Genomic DNA, 19,070 nt, shown 5'->3' on the forward strand with positions numbered 1-19,070 from the left:
GTGAGAGGAAATGGCGTCATGAGAGGCTGCATTAAAAAGCCAGGGCCAACACTGACTGGCATTAGACAAGTGCTCACTGTGGAGAAATGTTTCTTTAATGAAATGAAAAGCAGACGTCTGGGCTGTGGAGGGAAACTGGAAGCTTTAATGACGGCCTGTGAGCTATACAGCTGAAGGGGGCATATAGGCGCAGAGAGGCATAATGTATGTCATGCTCCATTCAGGCTCTTCTAAAAATAAAGCTCTTAGGAACGTGTTTCTGTTCACCTGTCCCTTTGCCTTTAGGCTTCTGTAAAGCAGCAGATTCACTGATATGTGCTAGCAGCGCTGGACATTGATTGGAGGTTTTCTTGGTTGTGAGTGCAGCTATTTTGAGTGAGTTTTCATTCATTAAGTGTTTTCATTTCATTTAAGTGTGGAGCAACCTGCCTCAGCATTCAAAAGTGCAAACTCTCCTTGACTTCTTCATGCATCAGACTAAAGCCGAGATGGCAGCATAGATATAAATTTAATGTCCCCTCCCTATAGAATGCATGCAGGGAAGTCCTTGGGGGAAACAACATAATGTCTCAGGTAGGCATTTACGGTCTGTAAGATACATGCCTGGAGGAATGCTATAATTCCATATAAAGGTCATATGAGCTGTATCCTTTAGAGATACATTATGCAGAAGAACTGAGAGTATTTTCCAGTTGTACAAAACAACTGCAACAACTACAAAAAATCCAACTCTTTGTCTCTCACCTATCCACACAAGGACATGCTTAACATACTTAACCTCCCTTAGCACAATAGCCTCTTGTAATTACTGACAAGTCCCCAAACTCCTTTGGACAAAAACACTACAATCAGTCCTGAGAAAAAAAGGACCTCTCGAAAAACACTGTGCTTTTCCACTAGAGAACAAGGCTTATCCAGGACGTACTGCAGTGTACAAATAATGACACTGAAAATCAATAGTGGGCCCATAAGTGGCTTATACTGCCAGATAGGCCTAATTAAGCTCACCATTAACCTAATGGACTTCATGTGGCATTAGTCAAAGTCAATTTTTACAATAACATGATCCTCGTGGCCCATGGTCTTAATTCTTACTGTACAAAAAAAAATAAACACTTTTTAAAAAAAAGAACAGGTTAAATGCTGACAAATGATTTAAAGGAGCCTATGAAAGCATGTCTATATTAAACTATCAAGCCTCATATTTTGCAGTTTAAACTTCAATCATTACATTTAAGAGCAGAACTGACCATTTTCTCTTTCAGTAAAAGAGCTCTGAATAAGAAGTTAATGACATTTCTAAACATAGTCTGTTATCAAGTCTGTGTGTTTCTGCCAGTCCTTGGGCCTCTTCTGAGAATAAATAAATGTGTTTAGTGATCACAGCTCTTCCTTGGTGAGAATCTTAAAGTCATGACATGTTGTGTTTATACTGTGTTCATTCACATCAAACACTGCTTATTTAAACATAAAAATAAAGATTACTCTCAAATGCAAGGTATACAAAGGCTCTACATTCCTTTGTTTCATTTAGTGATTTTTAATCTCATCTACTACATCAACACTTTGAAGCCTATTAAAGGCATACATGTTTTTTTTTTACCAGTATTTCATTTAGTGTGTTCAGACCATTTTCTTGCTCAGATTAATTTATTAGCACTACTGTGGTTTTTCATTTAGCACACTGAGCATTCTAATATACACACATACATTATTCATTCATTGTCTGTAAAGTTCAGGGTCACGATGGGCTCGCAGCTAACCCTGAATCACTGGGCGGTAGGCAAGAACACGGGGACACGGGGAGATCACACCAAACTCCGCACAGACAGTCATCTGGAGCGGGACTTGAGCCCACAACCTCCAGATCCCTAAAGCTGTGTGACTACGACACTACCTGCTGCGCCATTGCGCCGCCCACATATACATTAATTAAAAGAAATTTACAGTACTGTGAAAAAGTAAGCAACAAGAGCCTTCACTTATTTTATTCCTAGTCTCCTGAAAAAACAGCCAAGAAGCCATTCAGTAGTGCCCTGAAACACATCCTACCCTGAGTGAGACTTAAGCGAGGCATGAAAGCATATATTGGCTTGAGGGCCATGGGTGAATTAAAGTAAGCTGCTTCTAAGGAGGTGGCACATGTTTCATACGCACTAACACAAAATGACATGGTGAATATGGCAGTGCGTGCTAAATGACTGCCCGAAGAACAGTCAGCCAGGAGACATACTGTGGCATGTTCAAATCCCTCATTGTCCAGACTCATTTTGGCATCTAACTTGTAAAATAGCCAAAACAGTGTCTGCTCCCCTCCTTCAAGATTCATGGTATTAATAACCAGCTGCTAGCATCAGAGCTTCCAGGAACTTCTCTCGTTCCTCCTGACGCAGGCAAACATAACTCCTATTGCAAAAAGTGTGCAAGGACACAGAACACTTAAGACCCTGTTGTTGTAAAAATGCACAAAGTGGGGTAAAGTGATGAACACAAGGAAAGAGGGGAGGAACTGTCACATATACAGAGTTTAGGTCTCTGAATTTGTTTTGCCATCAGAAGCTTTCAGTGGCTTTTCTTTCTAAAATGACTGCTGTTGAGGGCATAGGAGGAGAGCACAAAACACTCAGAGTGGAGGTTTATAAAAGACCATCTGCTGTACTGTCATTTTCATTCATGAGCCACCAGTAGGCTAATCTTAAAAAATGTCTCTCTCTCTCTCTCTCTCTTTCTCTCTCACACACACACACACACCCACACACATTCCAAAAAGAAAATCAGAGAGGGAGGAAGAGAAACAGAAAGAAGGAGAGAGAGAAAAAGTGAGCAAATGAGAGAGAAAGAAAAAGAATTAGAGAGAATCAGAAACAGGGTCAGGCACATTGTGACAGTCCAAAATTAATGCCCACCTCTCCTTCTTTTTCCTGTGACCCTAGTTACAAGCGAGCGTTAAAAGCGTGGCCACCTCTGTAACTGCAGGTTTGGAATGATGCAGGTCAGGCAAACAGTCTTACATATATCTTCTCATGTATTTCCTTTGGAAGCTCCCTGCACCCCGTCTCAAACACCAGTCCACCACTCAATTGGTAAAGCTGTAATGTAGGACAACCTGAGGTTTATGGTCTGCGGAGAGACTTTACAAAGTGTCTGTCATATAAGAGGCTTGCATTCCAGAGGACTGTGTGAATCCCCCACTCTTTATCATTCATGCCAGACTGTTTATTTCTAATGAAGAAAGGCTGCTAGATTAAATGTCAAAGGCTGTAATGGATGACAGATGAATGCGCACTTTGTGAGTTTAGACAAATTGTTTCAACAGACCTGCACACACAAAGATACACTCTTCCGCCAAAGGAAACATTAAAGAACAGTGTGCATTTGGGCAAAGACAGCCACTATCCGGCTGACTTTGATTTTTTAAAAGTCTTTACAGTGATTACAGTAATTTTTTAAAAGCATCCTGCTTTGCCCATGTTGATGGAATGTAAAGCATTGAATATTAAATGTTCATCAATTTAATTACTCATTGGTACATAAGCCTATCTCCTTGGACCAAATGAGAAAAACACCATTAGGCCGTAGAAACAGCTAGCAAATGCAACATCAATTATATGTAGGTTGAACACTCTTTTTCAAGACCCAACCATTAAGCAAGGAATGTTCTGATTTAACACTTGAGAAGCTAAAACAGGCCGCACAATGTTTCTGCTGCTGAACATGATCAAGAGCTCTGTGTGGGCTGTATGTGTGCATGTGTGGGTGGGTGGGTGTATGTTGTATGTGATGTGTGTACTTCAACATCAAGACAGAGCAGGGTCTCGTCAAACAGTGTAGTCAGAAATAGTTGGACTTGGGGCTCCAAAATACTAGCTATTAGATGGAAAGATACTAGTAAACATGTTCAGTCATTTTATAGGATTTAATGTTTGTAAATGTACACTTGTAAAAGGACCTGTTAGCCTTATTTGCATCACCTAAGCAAATTATTTACTTCCTAGCACCTAAAGATTTAATCCCAAGCAGGGAAAATAAGGGAGGGGAGACTGAAGGAGTTGTGCTTTCTTCTACCTCGATATCCACATCTCAATTACCTCAGTGCTGTCTAACCCCAACTGCTTCAGGTGTGGGCTGCTCACTGCCCCTACTAGGTGTGTGTGTTTGCTACAACAGATGGGTTAAATGCACTTACTCAGTTTCCCAAATGTATTTAATAAAGTATCAATACTTATTCATATCATTTTTTATTATTCTTGTTCTTAGTCTTTTTGGATGCATCCATGCTTACGGAAAGAAAAAAGTGGAAATTCCATTATCTCAGGATATGATGGAATATTAACAGCCACAACATTTCACATTGGATTATTATAACCTGGGGCTATTTGGACACTTAGATTTATAGCTGGTTAAAGGCACAGAACTCTCAAATGAGTGCACTAACCAACATGACAAATTCAGACATAACTAAATCACCAGGACCGCATTTCACCCCACCTCACCACAGAAAAAAAAATTCTGCCAAATGGTCTTTATGACAAAAAATATATATACAATTTAGGATGTTGAATTTCAGAGTATTCATACCTGTGTTTGTAAAGCTATATAAAACACGTTATACACATATTAAACAGAAACATAAAATTAAGGACTGTAAGTACCAAGAAAAATGAACATAACATTGATTAATCATTTGCTATTGTTGTTTTAAATCTGTATGTACCACACTATGTGTGGTTTTCTTCCACAGGGATGCTCAGCCAGCCTTATAAAGCAGTCATGTTCAGTTCATGTTCATTTCAAGAGATGCTTGCCTTTAGTCTTGTCTTCAATAAATTAAATGCACACTCAGCGGGGTTCAGGTCAGGTGACTGACTTTGCCTGTCAAGAACATTCCACTTTCTGGCCCTGAAACACCCCATAGCTGCTATCAATAGTAATATGCTCTGGGTCATTTTCCTGCTGCAAGGTAAATTGCCATCCACCAATTTCTGAGAAATCTGTTTGGATTTGTGCAGCTAAAATATTCATATATCCTTCCATTTCATGCTCTTATAATTAGTAAGAACTCTGTGCTAATTCTATTTGCTGCATACATGACTGCACATACTTTTTCACAGATTCACAGAGTGTGATGTGCTCTGGATTTATGATATATGATTATGATATATGATTATGATTATGATTATGATTAGGATTATAGATTCTGCCTACAGAAACTGCAGATTTACTTCATTCATAGCTTAATCTGTGTGTCTATTTTCCTTGTTGGACTATGACTGTGAAGATACGTGGGGGAAGGTAAAAAGGGCACTGAAATCCTGTATAATGAACACAATACAGCTCTGTGAATTGATGCTTTCTGCATCATTTTTTCTTTTCAAATGCCAGTGTACTGGAGTACCAAACAATGAGAATAAAAGTGTGTCACCACCCAATTACTTACAGACTTTACCATGCACAGGTTTGGGGCTGCGATGACTGCTCGCCTGTTGATTATACTAAAAGTATCATGTGGCACCTAATTAGCTTCGTAATCACAGTGTTGGGTACAATTTAGCAAGTGAACATGTCGCAAGGCAACACTAAAGTTACCATGGAAACTGCAACATCACACAGTACGCATTCAATTCACAAGCAAAATTAAACTCTGATTTGTTGGCGCTTTTAAGGCTAAATGCCGCGTGACTGACAAGACGGCAGCTTATTACTGAAATCTCGTCGTATGCTGTGAGCACAAGTTGGAAGAAAACAAAAAACAGCAATTGAATTTTGCACAGCTGAGCATTCCTTGGTTTCTGCCTGATATGTATGTGTGTTTCCCCACCTGTCCAAAGATATGCAGCAGAGGTGCAGGATGGAGGCAGTGGTCAGCAGCACATCAAGTGAGGTACGGACCAGGCAGAAGGTCTCACCATAGATCCAGTTCTGATGAATCAACTCGATGGCCCCAAATGGCATCACCAACACTGACACCAGCAGGTCAGCAAAGGCCAGTGATACGATGAAGTAATTGGTCTTAATTTTCCTAAAGATACAGAAAGTAAATGTTATTTTTCTGCTATTCTGAGTTTTTTTTTTTAGAAACAGCTATAATTGGTTAGTGATGATTTTATCTTATGCTTATGGCTGCAAAGGTCAATGAAAAACTCAATAACAGGCAATAGTTCAAGTTCAAGGTTATTTATCATTTGCATTTGATGTTAGGGCATTTACACATTGAAATGCATGGTGTGATGAATATTCAGTACTGTATAAAATTCAATACCAACCTTAACATCTAAATATAGTAATTTTCAAATTTTAGTGTAATTATAGCTTCCAGTTATTTTGGTAGACTTTGAAAAAATCTATTTTTTCAAAGATTTTTTTCCTCCAACAAACCCAGTAATCCATTTAGTGATAAAGGGTGGTCTCTGATTATTGCACTGTACTGTAATTGTAAACATAAGCACTTAAACATGCAAGTATATTTCATAAACATCAAATCTAATAATAATTAGTAGAAACCATAAATAACAAAACTATATCGATTATAAATAATTAAAAAAATGAATCTAATCTATGGATTAATTTAAATATTGTTCATATAATAAATATTACTAATTTATAACATAAATTAAAGTAGACAAAATTCCCACATTTAAATCTGAGTACAAATATATAAAAATAACAAACTGAATTATATCAATCATTTACTTGAATATAGATTAAAATAATAATAATAATAATATAGCTATGTTAAAATAGCTGAAATATTAGGAGGCCACATAAATGAAATAGGTGCCCATTAATATGAGGAAACTCATATCCTCCTTCAAACCTCTACATATTTGAATGAATAAATTAAATGTAGGCTGCAGAATTAAGCTATGAAAAGAGGGCATGTGTGTGCGTGTGTGTGTATGTGTGTGTGTGTGTGTGTGTGTGTGTGGGGGGGGGGGGTAATCTCCTGATAGGATGTTATACCCTGTTCCACAGTGCCTGAGAAAGACCAGACCCTCTGGAACTCCATTAATGACTAATAAAACTCTGGTTACAGCAAGGGCTTGGAAAGGCACTGAAAAAACAGTGCTATATATAGCCAATAGAGAACCTCTAAAATGATTCAAATCACTCCAACTTGTATGCAAAAACATGGCATCAAAACATTCTCCAGCTGTCTGCTAACAATACATATCTGTGGAAGAAAGAAGGCTTAGGCATTGGCAACTTTTTCTTACAGCGAATTTGATGTCACTGTGACAGATAATTATGCCATCAGATTATATACCAGTGCTTATAAAAAGCTTTATCATTAAAGTGTAACGCTGCCAGATGGCCTGTACGACCCAGAGACAGATGAATTCTGATCAGGCATTTTGATCAGAATTTTTTAACATCTCAATTATGCACTGCTTGGCAGGTCACATGTCAATATATGATATGTTTATGGATTATTTTAAATATGATTCTGACCTTATGTGAACCAGAGAAAGTTTTCCAAGTAGACATCTAGCCAGTCAATATTTTGGTTCTGTTCCAGTTCCCAACAGAGCTGAGCCAAAGTAATCAAAGCCTGCACAATGCTGTTTACCTGGCTCAGGACTGCTGGAACAGATCAGAAATGCAGTGCAGCTGTGGGGCCTTAAGGATTGAATTGAAAATTGAACATTAACAAATCCATTCTGTTACAACAAAATCTCATAACTCACATAAATATTTAATGCTGGGTGTGTTGTTGGAATGGAAGCAAATGGCTAATTTTACAGCCGAGAAGCCAGATATGCTACTGCAAACATATCACTTTAGTAAATGTCCCTATATTATTATAGAAAATCGAAATAAAATAAAATCAGTTCAAAAACTACTGAAATGTCAGATTAGGAGAGAAACAAGTAAAATATAAAATAACAAAAAATCCTAAAATGTGTCTGTTTTTCACGGACTGAAAGGGTTTAAAAAATCCCCTTTGAGACGAATAAAGATAGATTTGCTGTTCTCATTCTTCCACAACTGGGGTAAGAGTTCTGCTAATGCTTGCTTGGTTGCATTTATTAGCCTATAGATCAGTGGCTATGCTAGCAGGCAGGATTGGGTGACACTCCAGGGACTCAAATAATGATATTTTGCATAATTCATGTTGGATACTGTAGTGGGAAACACAGATTAACAAAATCATAAAGTAAGAAACCAGTAAGTTTGAGGGATATAATGCCATGCTGCAGAATACTACATAACATAACAAAATTAAAATCATAGGTCTGAATTATTTATCATTCTCCTATAAAATTACTATCAATTAAATTAATAATTAATCATTTAAAATGTAATGAATCTAACGAATTCCAATGACATCTAAAAATGTCTTCGCATTTTACATTTACATTATTGTCCTAAGACAAAACAGCTTTTTATATTTTTAAACACACCTCAAAGATAAAACCTCTTACTGTAATTTAAAAGCACTGCACTTCTATTATGCATGGCAGACATGACAAAGTTTTGTGAATGTTGACTTTAATATGGCACTGGTTGTGATGAGCAGGATGCTGAAATGTGATTGAAAACCCCTTAAAGGCAGGACAGAAAAAGGGCACATCATCATAAATCATGAAGAAGCACATGAAAAGGAGAGTAGAATGTGTTTGTGAAAGATGTGTGGTTTTTCACACGGTGACATACATTTTCAACAGATACGACATGCAATTCCACTTTCTGAATGGACGAGCCTGAGAGATGGGGAACCACGAGGTTAACAACTCTCTGAAAGCCACTTCTGAGCCCGTCATTTGCTGCACAGAGCTGAGGGCAAAAAATTCCCTTATCTGTACTCTGTGTGAAAAACTGAGGCTTTTTCTTCATATTAAGGAAGAGGGAAGCAGCACCACATGGGTAGACCCATTTATTAAATCCCAGGAGAATGCACAGAGGTGACCTTGAGCAGCAACGGTCTGACTAGCCAGTCATTCACACGCTGATACTCCCCTGACAGAGCTTTAAGAATGTGCACAGTTTGGATAATGTGCCATTATATTAGATGATGATATATCATTTGGATAGGGCTTAAGGGTCTTATCCCTAAAGGACTGACGGGGAGAGAGAGAGAGTTGATGGTGGTGCAAAGTGACTCAATATTCATATAAAGCTCCTTTGCTCTAGAAAACAATGTCACCACACACACACTACTGTATTTTTGTTGATAATGTACTCAAAGGGTCTAATCCTGAGAGACTCCATTCAAGCAGCTGCTTTCATTTCAGCAAGAAAAATGCTGCTGCATATTTCTCTAAGAACTCACTTCAGAGTAGCCCTCTGGAGGAGTAATTAACCAGCTGCTAATCAAACACTGATATGAAATAAAGGAATGCTGCACTCAGGAGTTTAACCACTGCAGAAGCAATCAGGAAATCATTTACTGGTGCCTAAAACACACAGTCACGTCTACTTTACTACAGGAAAGAACAAAGAAATAAAAATGTGGAGGCTAGTGTTTGGTCATAAAATTTAACAAAACATTTATGATATATGCAATGCCTCATTGTATAAGCACATAAAGTATTGCACAAAACTCAGAGACATTTTGTGCTTCACATAAAACCTCCTCATCTTTTGTATCTATTTCCTTTTCTCGTTTACAGTTCCTTGAGAGCTACACATTCATTCAGAATTGTGGCATGGATTTGCCTCCTCACAAAGGAAGGATGGACACCAACAGCTGTAAACTGCCCCAGATCTAGTGTAAGATTGAAGCTACATCTCTTCTGATGGTGACAGGTCAGCCCACAAGGTACAGTATTGTGTGTAATTGAGATCTTCCAATTAAAACTATTCATCAGCCATGTCAAATGTTTAGTAGCTACATTACTTTGCTAGTGTTTGCATTTTTCAACATGAGTATACTTTAGTGAGTATGATTTAATGATTGATTTATTTTAAAAAGAGGACATCAAACAACACAATGTAATTTCTGGCTCTTCTTTGTGAGGCCTAATGTGTACCTAGTATTTCATAACATAAAAATTAATGTTTCTTTTAGTTTTATATGGTCTCTTACGGAGCGAATCCACTGCTAATTCAGTTCTGTATAAATTAAAAGCTTAATCGTAGTGCTTTTTTCTGTGAGATGAAGCATATCACAGCTGTGATAATTTAAGGTTGCGTCTCCAAATGATCATTTAAAGCAGAATGATTTTCAGTGATATAGCTGTCATTAAATATTCCCACAATGTAAAGAGCAGATGGTGCTTTCAAATAATGAAAAACAAGTAAAGGGTTATGAGTTTGGAATGTGGCAGCGATGATAAAAGCACTGTAAGAATAGGCATGACTCTGACCTGAGCTGCCGGTCCTTGCAGACAGCCACCATGACCAGCAGGTTTCCCAGGACGCTCATGAGCATGACCAGTGACAAGAAGCTGATGAGAGCAACCCTCTTCGCCATGCCATTGCTGTGGAAACAGAGAGATGATAAGGACTTATTCTACAGCAATCAGTTGCATGGCACAGACTAATGACTGATTAGAAAGACAGTTGTCATGAACTGACTGATATTTCATGGTTCAGCAGAAATTAAATGGAACAGCAAATAAACCAGTCCTTTTATCACAACATAAATTAGGTGTAAAATGCTTAGCTTGTCTGCAAATTAGGGCAATAAAAATGTTCTGTGTAAGCATGGACAGTATAATCACTTTTGCACTTGCTAAATGTAAAAAGTCAGGATTAGAAAAAAAATCTGCTTCTTGGATTCCCATGGTAACATCTCTGTGTGGGCACCAGCCAAGAATAGAATCAAGGAGAACACACAGTGCGGCCAGAAAAGCAGGCTAATTTCCTTCAAGGATCTTACCTCAACACAGGTAGCACAAATCCCTCCTACACAAGCAGCACATCCCATATTTTGAGTGTTTGACAACTGTAATTATTTACTATAATTCTTGGAATATTTACATTTTAAAACTCCATTTAGAAGAGTTTCAGTGAAGGATACTGTACAGCTCTGTGCAAATGTCAAAGACCACTTTTTTATCTTTATAATTTCCTATAAAATTAGCTATTAAATACAAGTTATTAGTTTTAGGAACTTATTCAGAGGAGGTTAGATAAATCAAAGTAATGAAAAATAAGTAATGAAAATGAGTTATAAAACCAGAAAAAAAAAAGATATATATAAAAAATGTGTCTCGGCTATGCAAGACCTTTAGATGACCAAACTGTCATCTCACAAAGCTCTTTGAGAGGCAATCATATCCACACTTGCTTTAGATCTAAATTGTCTTTGTCTCCATTTTTCCGCTGTGAGAAGATAAAGTTTTGGAACTGAAAGGATCTGTCGCTGAAAAAAACAATTACTGAGAAAAGAAAATAAACAAACAAAAAAATAATAATTCTTAGACCACTGAAGGTGAACACTGAATGTGTTCAGAAGCATGGAAGGTATCCCTGTATTTTTATATAAACAATTAAATGGAAGACCATAACAAAAGCAAAGCATGAACACATTAAATACGGAAAAAAAAAACGCAAATGCAATGAATTATGAAAACTTGTAAGTAATATTTAGATGATACATAATGTGAAAAAAAATAATTTAAATGTTTATTGCTAAAATGAATACATTAATATATTTAATTGCTTATTTACACAGTACACTGGCAGGCGTCAACAGTACAAACGCATTTTTTGACCAGAGCTGCACCATGCCGTAAGTATAAATTCAAAGATTTGTATGTTAATTCTGCCACTACAGAGTTATTATAAAACATCAAATCTGACTAAATAAAATCCTTGCCCAAAACACTTGGTTTTCAATGATCATCAGCATGAACTGAATGTACATGGCATGAAGAGGAAAGAATAAGTCTATCAGAGAAAATGAAGACGCAGATTCTTGACCAAACAAAACAGAAACTTTGAAGGCAGCGAAGAACTCTGTTTTTCTCTCATCAGCACGGTACAGCACTTAGGTCATGAAAATCATTTCAGTCTAGTAAAAATATACAACAGTTCATCTTAATCTGAACCACTTGTCTTAACTCGCTCAAAATCACTCATGACGATGTGGTTGAGTTAGAAAGTTCAATTAAAAGTTTGAGTAAACGGAATCCTTTCTGTCACATTCCACTCCAGGGTTTGACAGTGACAGTGCTGAGGCGGAGATCTCGCAGACAGACGTGACTGGTGCACGAGGACAGCCGCTGCAGACCTGGTCATGCCAGTGTGATGACTTGTAAAACCTTTGACCCCGAGTGTGTAATTGAACCGAGGGTGCAATCAGCACAGAGCAGCTCAATCTAAGCACTAAGTGAACTGCCCTCCGGACAGCAGTACACCAACTCCATTGTTGGCTCCAGACAGCGGGCTGGAAAGTACACTCATTTCTCATTTTAATCAATTAGCAGCTTTTGTTTCGGTCATGTCGGGTTCACTGTGAAAGCACTGAGCTGCATGTTTAAAATTTACAGAGCATTTTAGTCAAAGATAATGAGCAAACTAAATATGAGGAAGGAGGGAAAACTTCCTGAGAACACAAGCAAACACACTTTTGATTAAAACAAAGTCTTAATTTGATACAAATCAGAAACAAGGACAACATAGCATCTAATGAAAATAATGTTGTTTTTGTACTGAAATATGATCTTATATTCTAAGGACCAGTGAGCACAATGGTTTAGAGTGAACTGTGTTGTCTATTTATATAATAATCATGCCAAGAAAACAACTGCTGTCAGAGGAAGAAAATTGAATTACTTGTTCATCTCAGTAGGAATGTCCCAGAGAATGATTAAGACTCTTTCCTCTCAGGTCGCAGCATATGATCCAAATATTCCCCCACTACACCAAAGCCATCTGAGGCTGGGACAAACAAACAAAAACCTTATGGATTCTTAATCTCAGCTGTTTACACAGGAGTATCAATCAGCACACAGTCTGCTCTGTTAAAAATGATAAAGTGGAATAGGCTGCACTAAAAAATATTTGGTTAAATAAGTACATAAATAATATAAATCATGTTGCAAATTCTGAATTATGTATTTTAGCTACACTATCAAAAAAGGCATCAATAATAAATAACATAATAACACAAATAATATAAATAACATTTATTAACCTAACAACTATATTTTCTACATGGTGGGTTGTTTTTATTAACAAGTAAATGATTAATGTTCCTACACTATAAATGCCCTGATACTTTATGATACTGACGTAACAGCCCCCAACTTCTTTCTCTGTGCTACATTTACACAACATACTTTTCAAATCAGTGGCTGAAGTTCAGAGTGGCCTACTTAACTACACAGTAAATCATACAGTGATAGTAAAAAGGTTTACAAACATTTTTTTGTGACTTTGACTGCTTTGTTAATGGCTAAAAGGCGACTCACATGTGCAGTCTGCCAGATGCATTTGATTTGAGACTTTATTTAGGGTTAAGTGGTTTACCTGTAACATGATGTCATGTAATTAGGGCCACAGCGAAAGTTGAAAGTAAATTGGGACGGGACAGCGAATGGTATTCCAGCTTTGCTTATTTATCTTTTTTCATGGAAAGAACTGAATGAAAGGTTCCACTGCTAACTCTGGCTGAAAGGTGAACCTAGCCCAGACTGTTTAGGGACACAGTGAGTGACATGTTTATCATCAGTCCACTCACATCTCCAATTATCTTCCAGACACAGATAAAATCTGACTTTAACTTAAAAGTTAAACATAATTATTACAAGGTGTTAATGAATATGTTTATTAACCTGAAAGCATTGAAAGAGTTTGTTGGTAATGTCTATTTGTGACAAATAAAAAAACAAATAAACTGCATGCTCAGGTTGTAATGATTTACAAAATGAATAATTACAGTGGCATGAATAAATACAATGGATGAAAATGTACCCTACACTGAAATGCTATTCAAACTTTCATCCTTATTACTATGCCTAGATACTGAGATTCTATAAAAAATGAATATTATTTGATGAAATAAAATGAATTTTTTTTACAACTCCATAATGAAAATTAACAGTGTAGTGGCTGAACATTTCACATTGAATTCCATGTTCAAGTTGTTAATGAAGAAACTGGAGAGTAAACTTATTATTTGACACATGAGCAGCACTGAATTGCCGGGTGATGTGGTTTGTGTAACCTGGCAAGTTGCCCCAGACAGTCTTTGGCACCTTGCTGCTCTCCTCCTTGCCATAATTCAATAGTTAGCCACTTAAGGTGAGAGGAAACTTGACCTCAATTACTCTGAAATCATCATAGTGTCGAGCTGTTGACAATCTTGGACTGAAATGAGGTCCTTTATTATCATTAATTATTTCTATTAAAATTTGCATCTCAACTTTCTAGATCAGCTGCATGCTTAAAAAGCATAAATGTGTTGATTAGGGAGCAAAGGGCACCGAATGCATTTAAAAAGAATCAATGCACAATTTGCCATTATACACATGTCCATTTGCAATTCTTGTTGGTAACTGTGGAAAAGACTGTATGATTCATAATCAGCCAGAAATGTACCTTCATAAAAATCAGAATACAAGTTTACGAAACGTGTCAGTAATTTAAATCAACTGCATTTATGAATCGGTCATATGGAGATTTCAGTAAATTATGCACTCCCATGGTTTTGTTCACTCCATATTGAAACTTCAAATGCATAATGCATTCTAATTTTCTCAGTTATGAAATCTGACATTCCAGGAAAGAATGTGGGAAAATGACTTACTGATATACCCAACTGAAAAAAAGCAATGCTATGAAACACAGCAAAAGTGCTAAAGTTGATCAGTCTCACGAAGCTTTCACAGACAGTGAGTTCTCTCTCTTAAAACATAAACTACATCCAACAAGTCATCCTGATATTTTGCTGCAATTACTCACACAGACAGCAGGGTTTTTAAAGACAGATTCCAAGTCTTTGTGGTTAGTGGAAATTTCCTTTAGGCAATCTGGCATGAGCCATCCAAACCCAACAAGAAATTCAACTTATTGCAAAAAGGAAATCACAATGGCAAACCAATTATCCATAATGTTCCACTTTGTTAACCTGTGTAATCTTCGTCTCTCAGTGGACAGGACTAAAATGGTGCATTAGGAAATATACGTCAGTGAGCTTTGGATCCAGTTCCTCTTTGAAACTTAGAAGTGCAAGAAGATATTATGGTATTTTAGGTATTTCTTCTCATACTACACACTGTAGGTATAAAGAAATCAACATATATTAACCAGGGGTGTAAAAATTAGGAGTGATATAAGGATATGCTATACGACCACCTCCTTGCTTTTGTACTTACTGTCCTTTTTCTCAGCTCCACTGTCCATGCAGGAGCACTTTGTAATTCTACAATTACACACTTTGGGGCACACTTTGTTTGCCCCATTTCACCCTGATCTTAAATGGTCAGGACCACTACAGAGCAGGTATGATTTGGGCCATGGGTAATCCTCAGTGCTGCAGTGACACTGATGTGGTGTTGTGCCGGTATGAGCGGATCAAACACAGAAGCTCTGCAGAAGTTTTGAAAGCCCTCAGTGTCACTGCTGGACTGATATCTGACCATTCACATACTGACTATCCATCCAACAGCAGCCAGCACCAACTGATGGAGGACTAGAGGATTGCAAACACAACCTGTAACACAAAAGATGAGCTACTGTCTCTGTATTTACATCTACAAGGGACAACATGATAGAAGAGTAGACTGTGAGTGGACACAATAGTAAAAAAAAAAAAAAAACAACAGCCCTGCTGTGTCTGATCCACTTGTACCAGCCCAAAGCACACTTACACAGCACCACCACCTCAGTAACAGTGCAGTGCTGAGAAAGATCTACCACCCAAAACATGACTGCTTGGTGGTAGTCCTGTGGGTGTATTATAGTTATTGTTATATAAAATGCTGAAATTTGTTACATAATATTCAATGAAGCATGGGACCATATTTGTGTGAAAGAAAAACTCATGTAAACATAACTTTACATAATAATAGCTCTTCCCGTGTGTGTGTGGGTTTCCTCCGGGTGCTCCAACAGTCCAAACACATGTTTGTACGTGGACTGTCTATTCAAAAGTGTCCATATTTCTGAATGTGTGACTGAATATGTACGTGGTGCCCTGTGATCGACTGTTTTTACGTTGTGCCCAGTGACTCCAGGTGGATAAATGGTGAAAGAAAATGAATGAAGCAAAAACCTAAATCCGGCTGTGCTCAATTGTGAATTTTCATTATGCACCGATTCATTTATTTAAGAGAGGTTTAATTAAATGAATTAGATGAGGTCAGGGATTTAAACACATACAATTAACTACTATAAACACCAAGTTAGATCAATAATAAAAATGCTGAAATGGATGCGTCAGAAATTTTAATTACTGGCTTCCACACAGCACTGTAGATGTTTGCTGATTTCCTGTATTTCCTGAATTAAATTCTTTCAATAAACTTTCTGCAAAGCTCAGAAACACTGGTTCACACACGACCGCAGAGATGGTCTTTAATTCCTAGTTTCATTTGCTCAAGAACATTTGAGAGCTTTCCTGAAACAGAATATGGTGGGTCAATTGAATTGAACTTTTTCAGGCTCATCCAGTGGGCCCTGATTGATAAATCCATTTCCTGACAATTATCAATCACGTATCTGCCTCATCCTGCTCCACAGATTGATGATAATTAATGGGAAATCTGATAATAACTTGCACCTGGGGATGGATCGGGTTGCCTGGATACTCTGAAGGCACATGCGTCTCCTCTGTCCCAGATGACAAAGGGGTCTTTTAGGGTGAATCTAGATCATTGCAGCTTCTGTGGATGATTGGCAAGGATCTAAATGTGACTCATTTAGCGCTTCAAAATTCTGACTTTTTGAAGGGCATTTGCAGCTGTTATTTCCATACCGTCTAAGATTAAACATCCTCTTGATGATGAAACATGTCACACTTTTTGTCATTCTGACATGTTGATGTCAATCAAATGAAGTAAGTATGTTCATGTGTGTGAGGTAGTGCCACAGCTACAGGGTCCCAGGATTTGGGTTCAATCCCCACCTCAGGTCCCTGTCTGTGAATGGTTTGTTGTGTTCTCCCTGTGTCTATGGGGGTTTCCTCCAGGTGCTCAGATTTACTGCCACAGCCCAAAAACAATTGTTGATGCGTGGATACGCTGAGTAAAATTGCCCATGGTGTGGGTGACTGAGTAAGTGTGATGCCCTGTGATGGACAAAAGCCCTGTCTGGGGTGTGTTCCTGCCTCTGAGCAGGCTCTGAACAAACCTGAACAAGATAAAGAGGTCACATAAGATGAATGAATGTGTGTGAACATTAAGTATTTGTATCATGTAATCTTTATATTAAGTGCAGTAAGCATAATCCAACTTTCCTATCTATAGTGCCATATACCCATTATACACGATAAACCACTGAGAACAAATTAGTCATTAGTAACAATAAATCTCTACTATAGCACTTACGTTGCTTACAGCAATCACTTTTCATAGCTTACTACAATCACTTTAACAAGTCTGGCACCTGTTAGTAGCATTAAGTAAGCCTTGAAGTTGCACTTACTGTGGGAGTAATTTTCTCTGTGGCACTGTGAATATCTGATGTTTAAAAAACATCAAACTTCCTAATTTTTTCCCTCTTATCATTTAAGGGTGATAGCACTGCAGGGGCGGCTGATATGAGATAGGCCTCTGTTGCCTGGAAACATCAAGGCGTTGGGACTATCTGTCTTCAGCTACTGATTCTCAAGCCATGTTCTTCTACTAATCAGCTATAGATAAATGTTATGATTAGGGATGGGCAATATCCAGTATTTTCCATACTGTCTTGCCTCTCAAAATATTAACACGGAATATTGTATTATGATTATTACCATGGAGAGGGGTATTACCATGGGGGTGGGGGTGGGGGTGCAACCTCATATCTGTAAGTGTGGGTCAAGTGAAGGGTTTTCAGCAGTGTGCAGTTCAACTCAGCACAGCCCAACAGTGCACACCAACACACAGGTTGAAAATAAAAAAGACTTATTTCTAAGAGAGCAAAATTCAGAAACATAGCTGGCCAGCTAACAGCACACCACAGCATATGGGCTTTCCAGGGAAATGAGGCTCAAAACTCACATGTCTAGAAGATAAAGCCTCGTACCTGTAAGCATAAAAGTTGAGTGAAGCGTCTTCTGAATATTTTGTCTGTTTTCAGCTCCTTTCCTCTCTCTTTTCACCCAAATTCAGTGCTAAAGTCATAACTGTTGTGAGCTACTGAACTTCTGTTTTTCCCCACCCATATTCGGAGTGTGACATCACCAGTCAGTGAGTTCCCAAAGCACCCCCTCTCTGTGGCTCTCTTAAATACACATGAATGAGCCTTTTAGCCTTGTACTTAAAGACACAGAACAGAAATTTGACACACCATACATACGTCATAAATACTATATTCATTGTGAAAAATAAATACCACAGTATACGGTATTACCATTATACCATCCCACCCTAGGAATGACTCTCCCATATTGGAGCTATAAGGAAGTCATAATAAGTGTTTACCACTAGAAAACACTTTATCTCAACACTCTGAACAAACACTAGATATTAACTTACCTGATTTCTAATAACCTGCCCCATTTCATCATTGTCAGAGAAAGAAATAGCACAGTAAAAAACACAGGAGGATCTACTGTTATGGAGAAGTTCCAAAGAGTAATCTTTTAAAGCTAGTTTAGGTCTGGCCTCCACAGGGCCTTGAAATCCCCAGAGATCTGCCCTCAGCCAGGAAAAAGTCATAGCTGGAGATCATCCAGATCACACTCAGGTGTACCAAAGGACTTTATTGCTGTCTCAGCACACACACACACACACACACACACATGCACACACACATAGCTGAAACAGCCACTCATTAATTACACCAAGGTTCAAGGTATGGACTACAGAATGTAAAAAGAGCAGCATGAAAAGAAACCTAGAAAAAACAGGAATTTTTAACTGTAATGATGTATTTTCTGAGGGAATTAGCAATAACGTGTTCACAATCTGCATGAAAATAATGAACATTTCAAACTGTCCTGCTGCCCTCTCTTACAGTAACAGTCAAAAGCTCCT

At 37.8% G+C, this 19,070-nt stretch overlaps 1 protein-coding gene across 1 annotated transcript in view; it reads right to left on the minus strand.

Annotated features, from left to right (window-relative positions):
• htr4 (5-hydroxytryptamine receptor 4) overlaps positions 1–19,070 on the minus strand; it is a 71,105-nt gene that overhangs the window by 33,421 nt on the left and 18,614 nt on the right. Inside the window, exons 3-4 of the mRNA XM_066649785.1 lie at positions 10,308–10,421; positions 5,819–6,019 (exon numbers count right to left, since the gene is read on the minus strand). Coding sequence (XP_066505882.1) covers positions 5,819–6,019; positions 10,308–10,421 — 315 coding nt within the window. The remainder of the gene's footprint in view (positions 1–5,818; positions 6,020–10,307; positions 10,422–19,070) is intronic.

The sequence above is a fragment of the Hoplias malabaricus genome, chromosome 17, assembly GCF_029633855.1.
Source record: "Hoplias malabaricus isolate fHopMal1 chromosome 17, fHopMal1.hap1, whole genome shotgun sequence".
Taxonomy (NCBI): domain Eukaryota; kingdom Metazoa; phylum Chordata; class Actinopteri; order Characiformes; family Erythrinidae; genus Hoplias; species Hoplias malabaricus.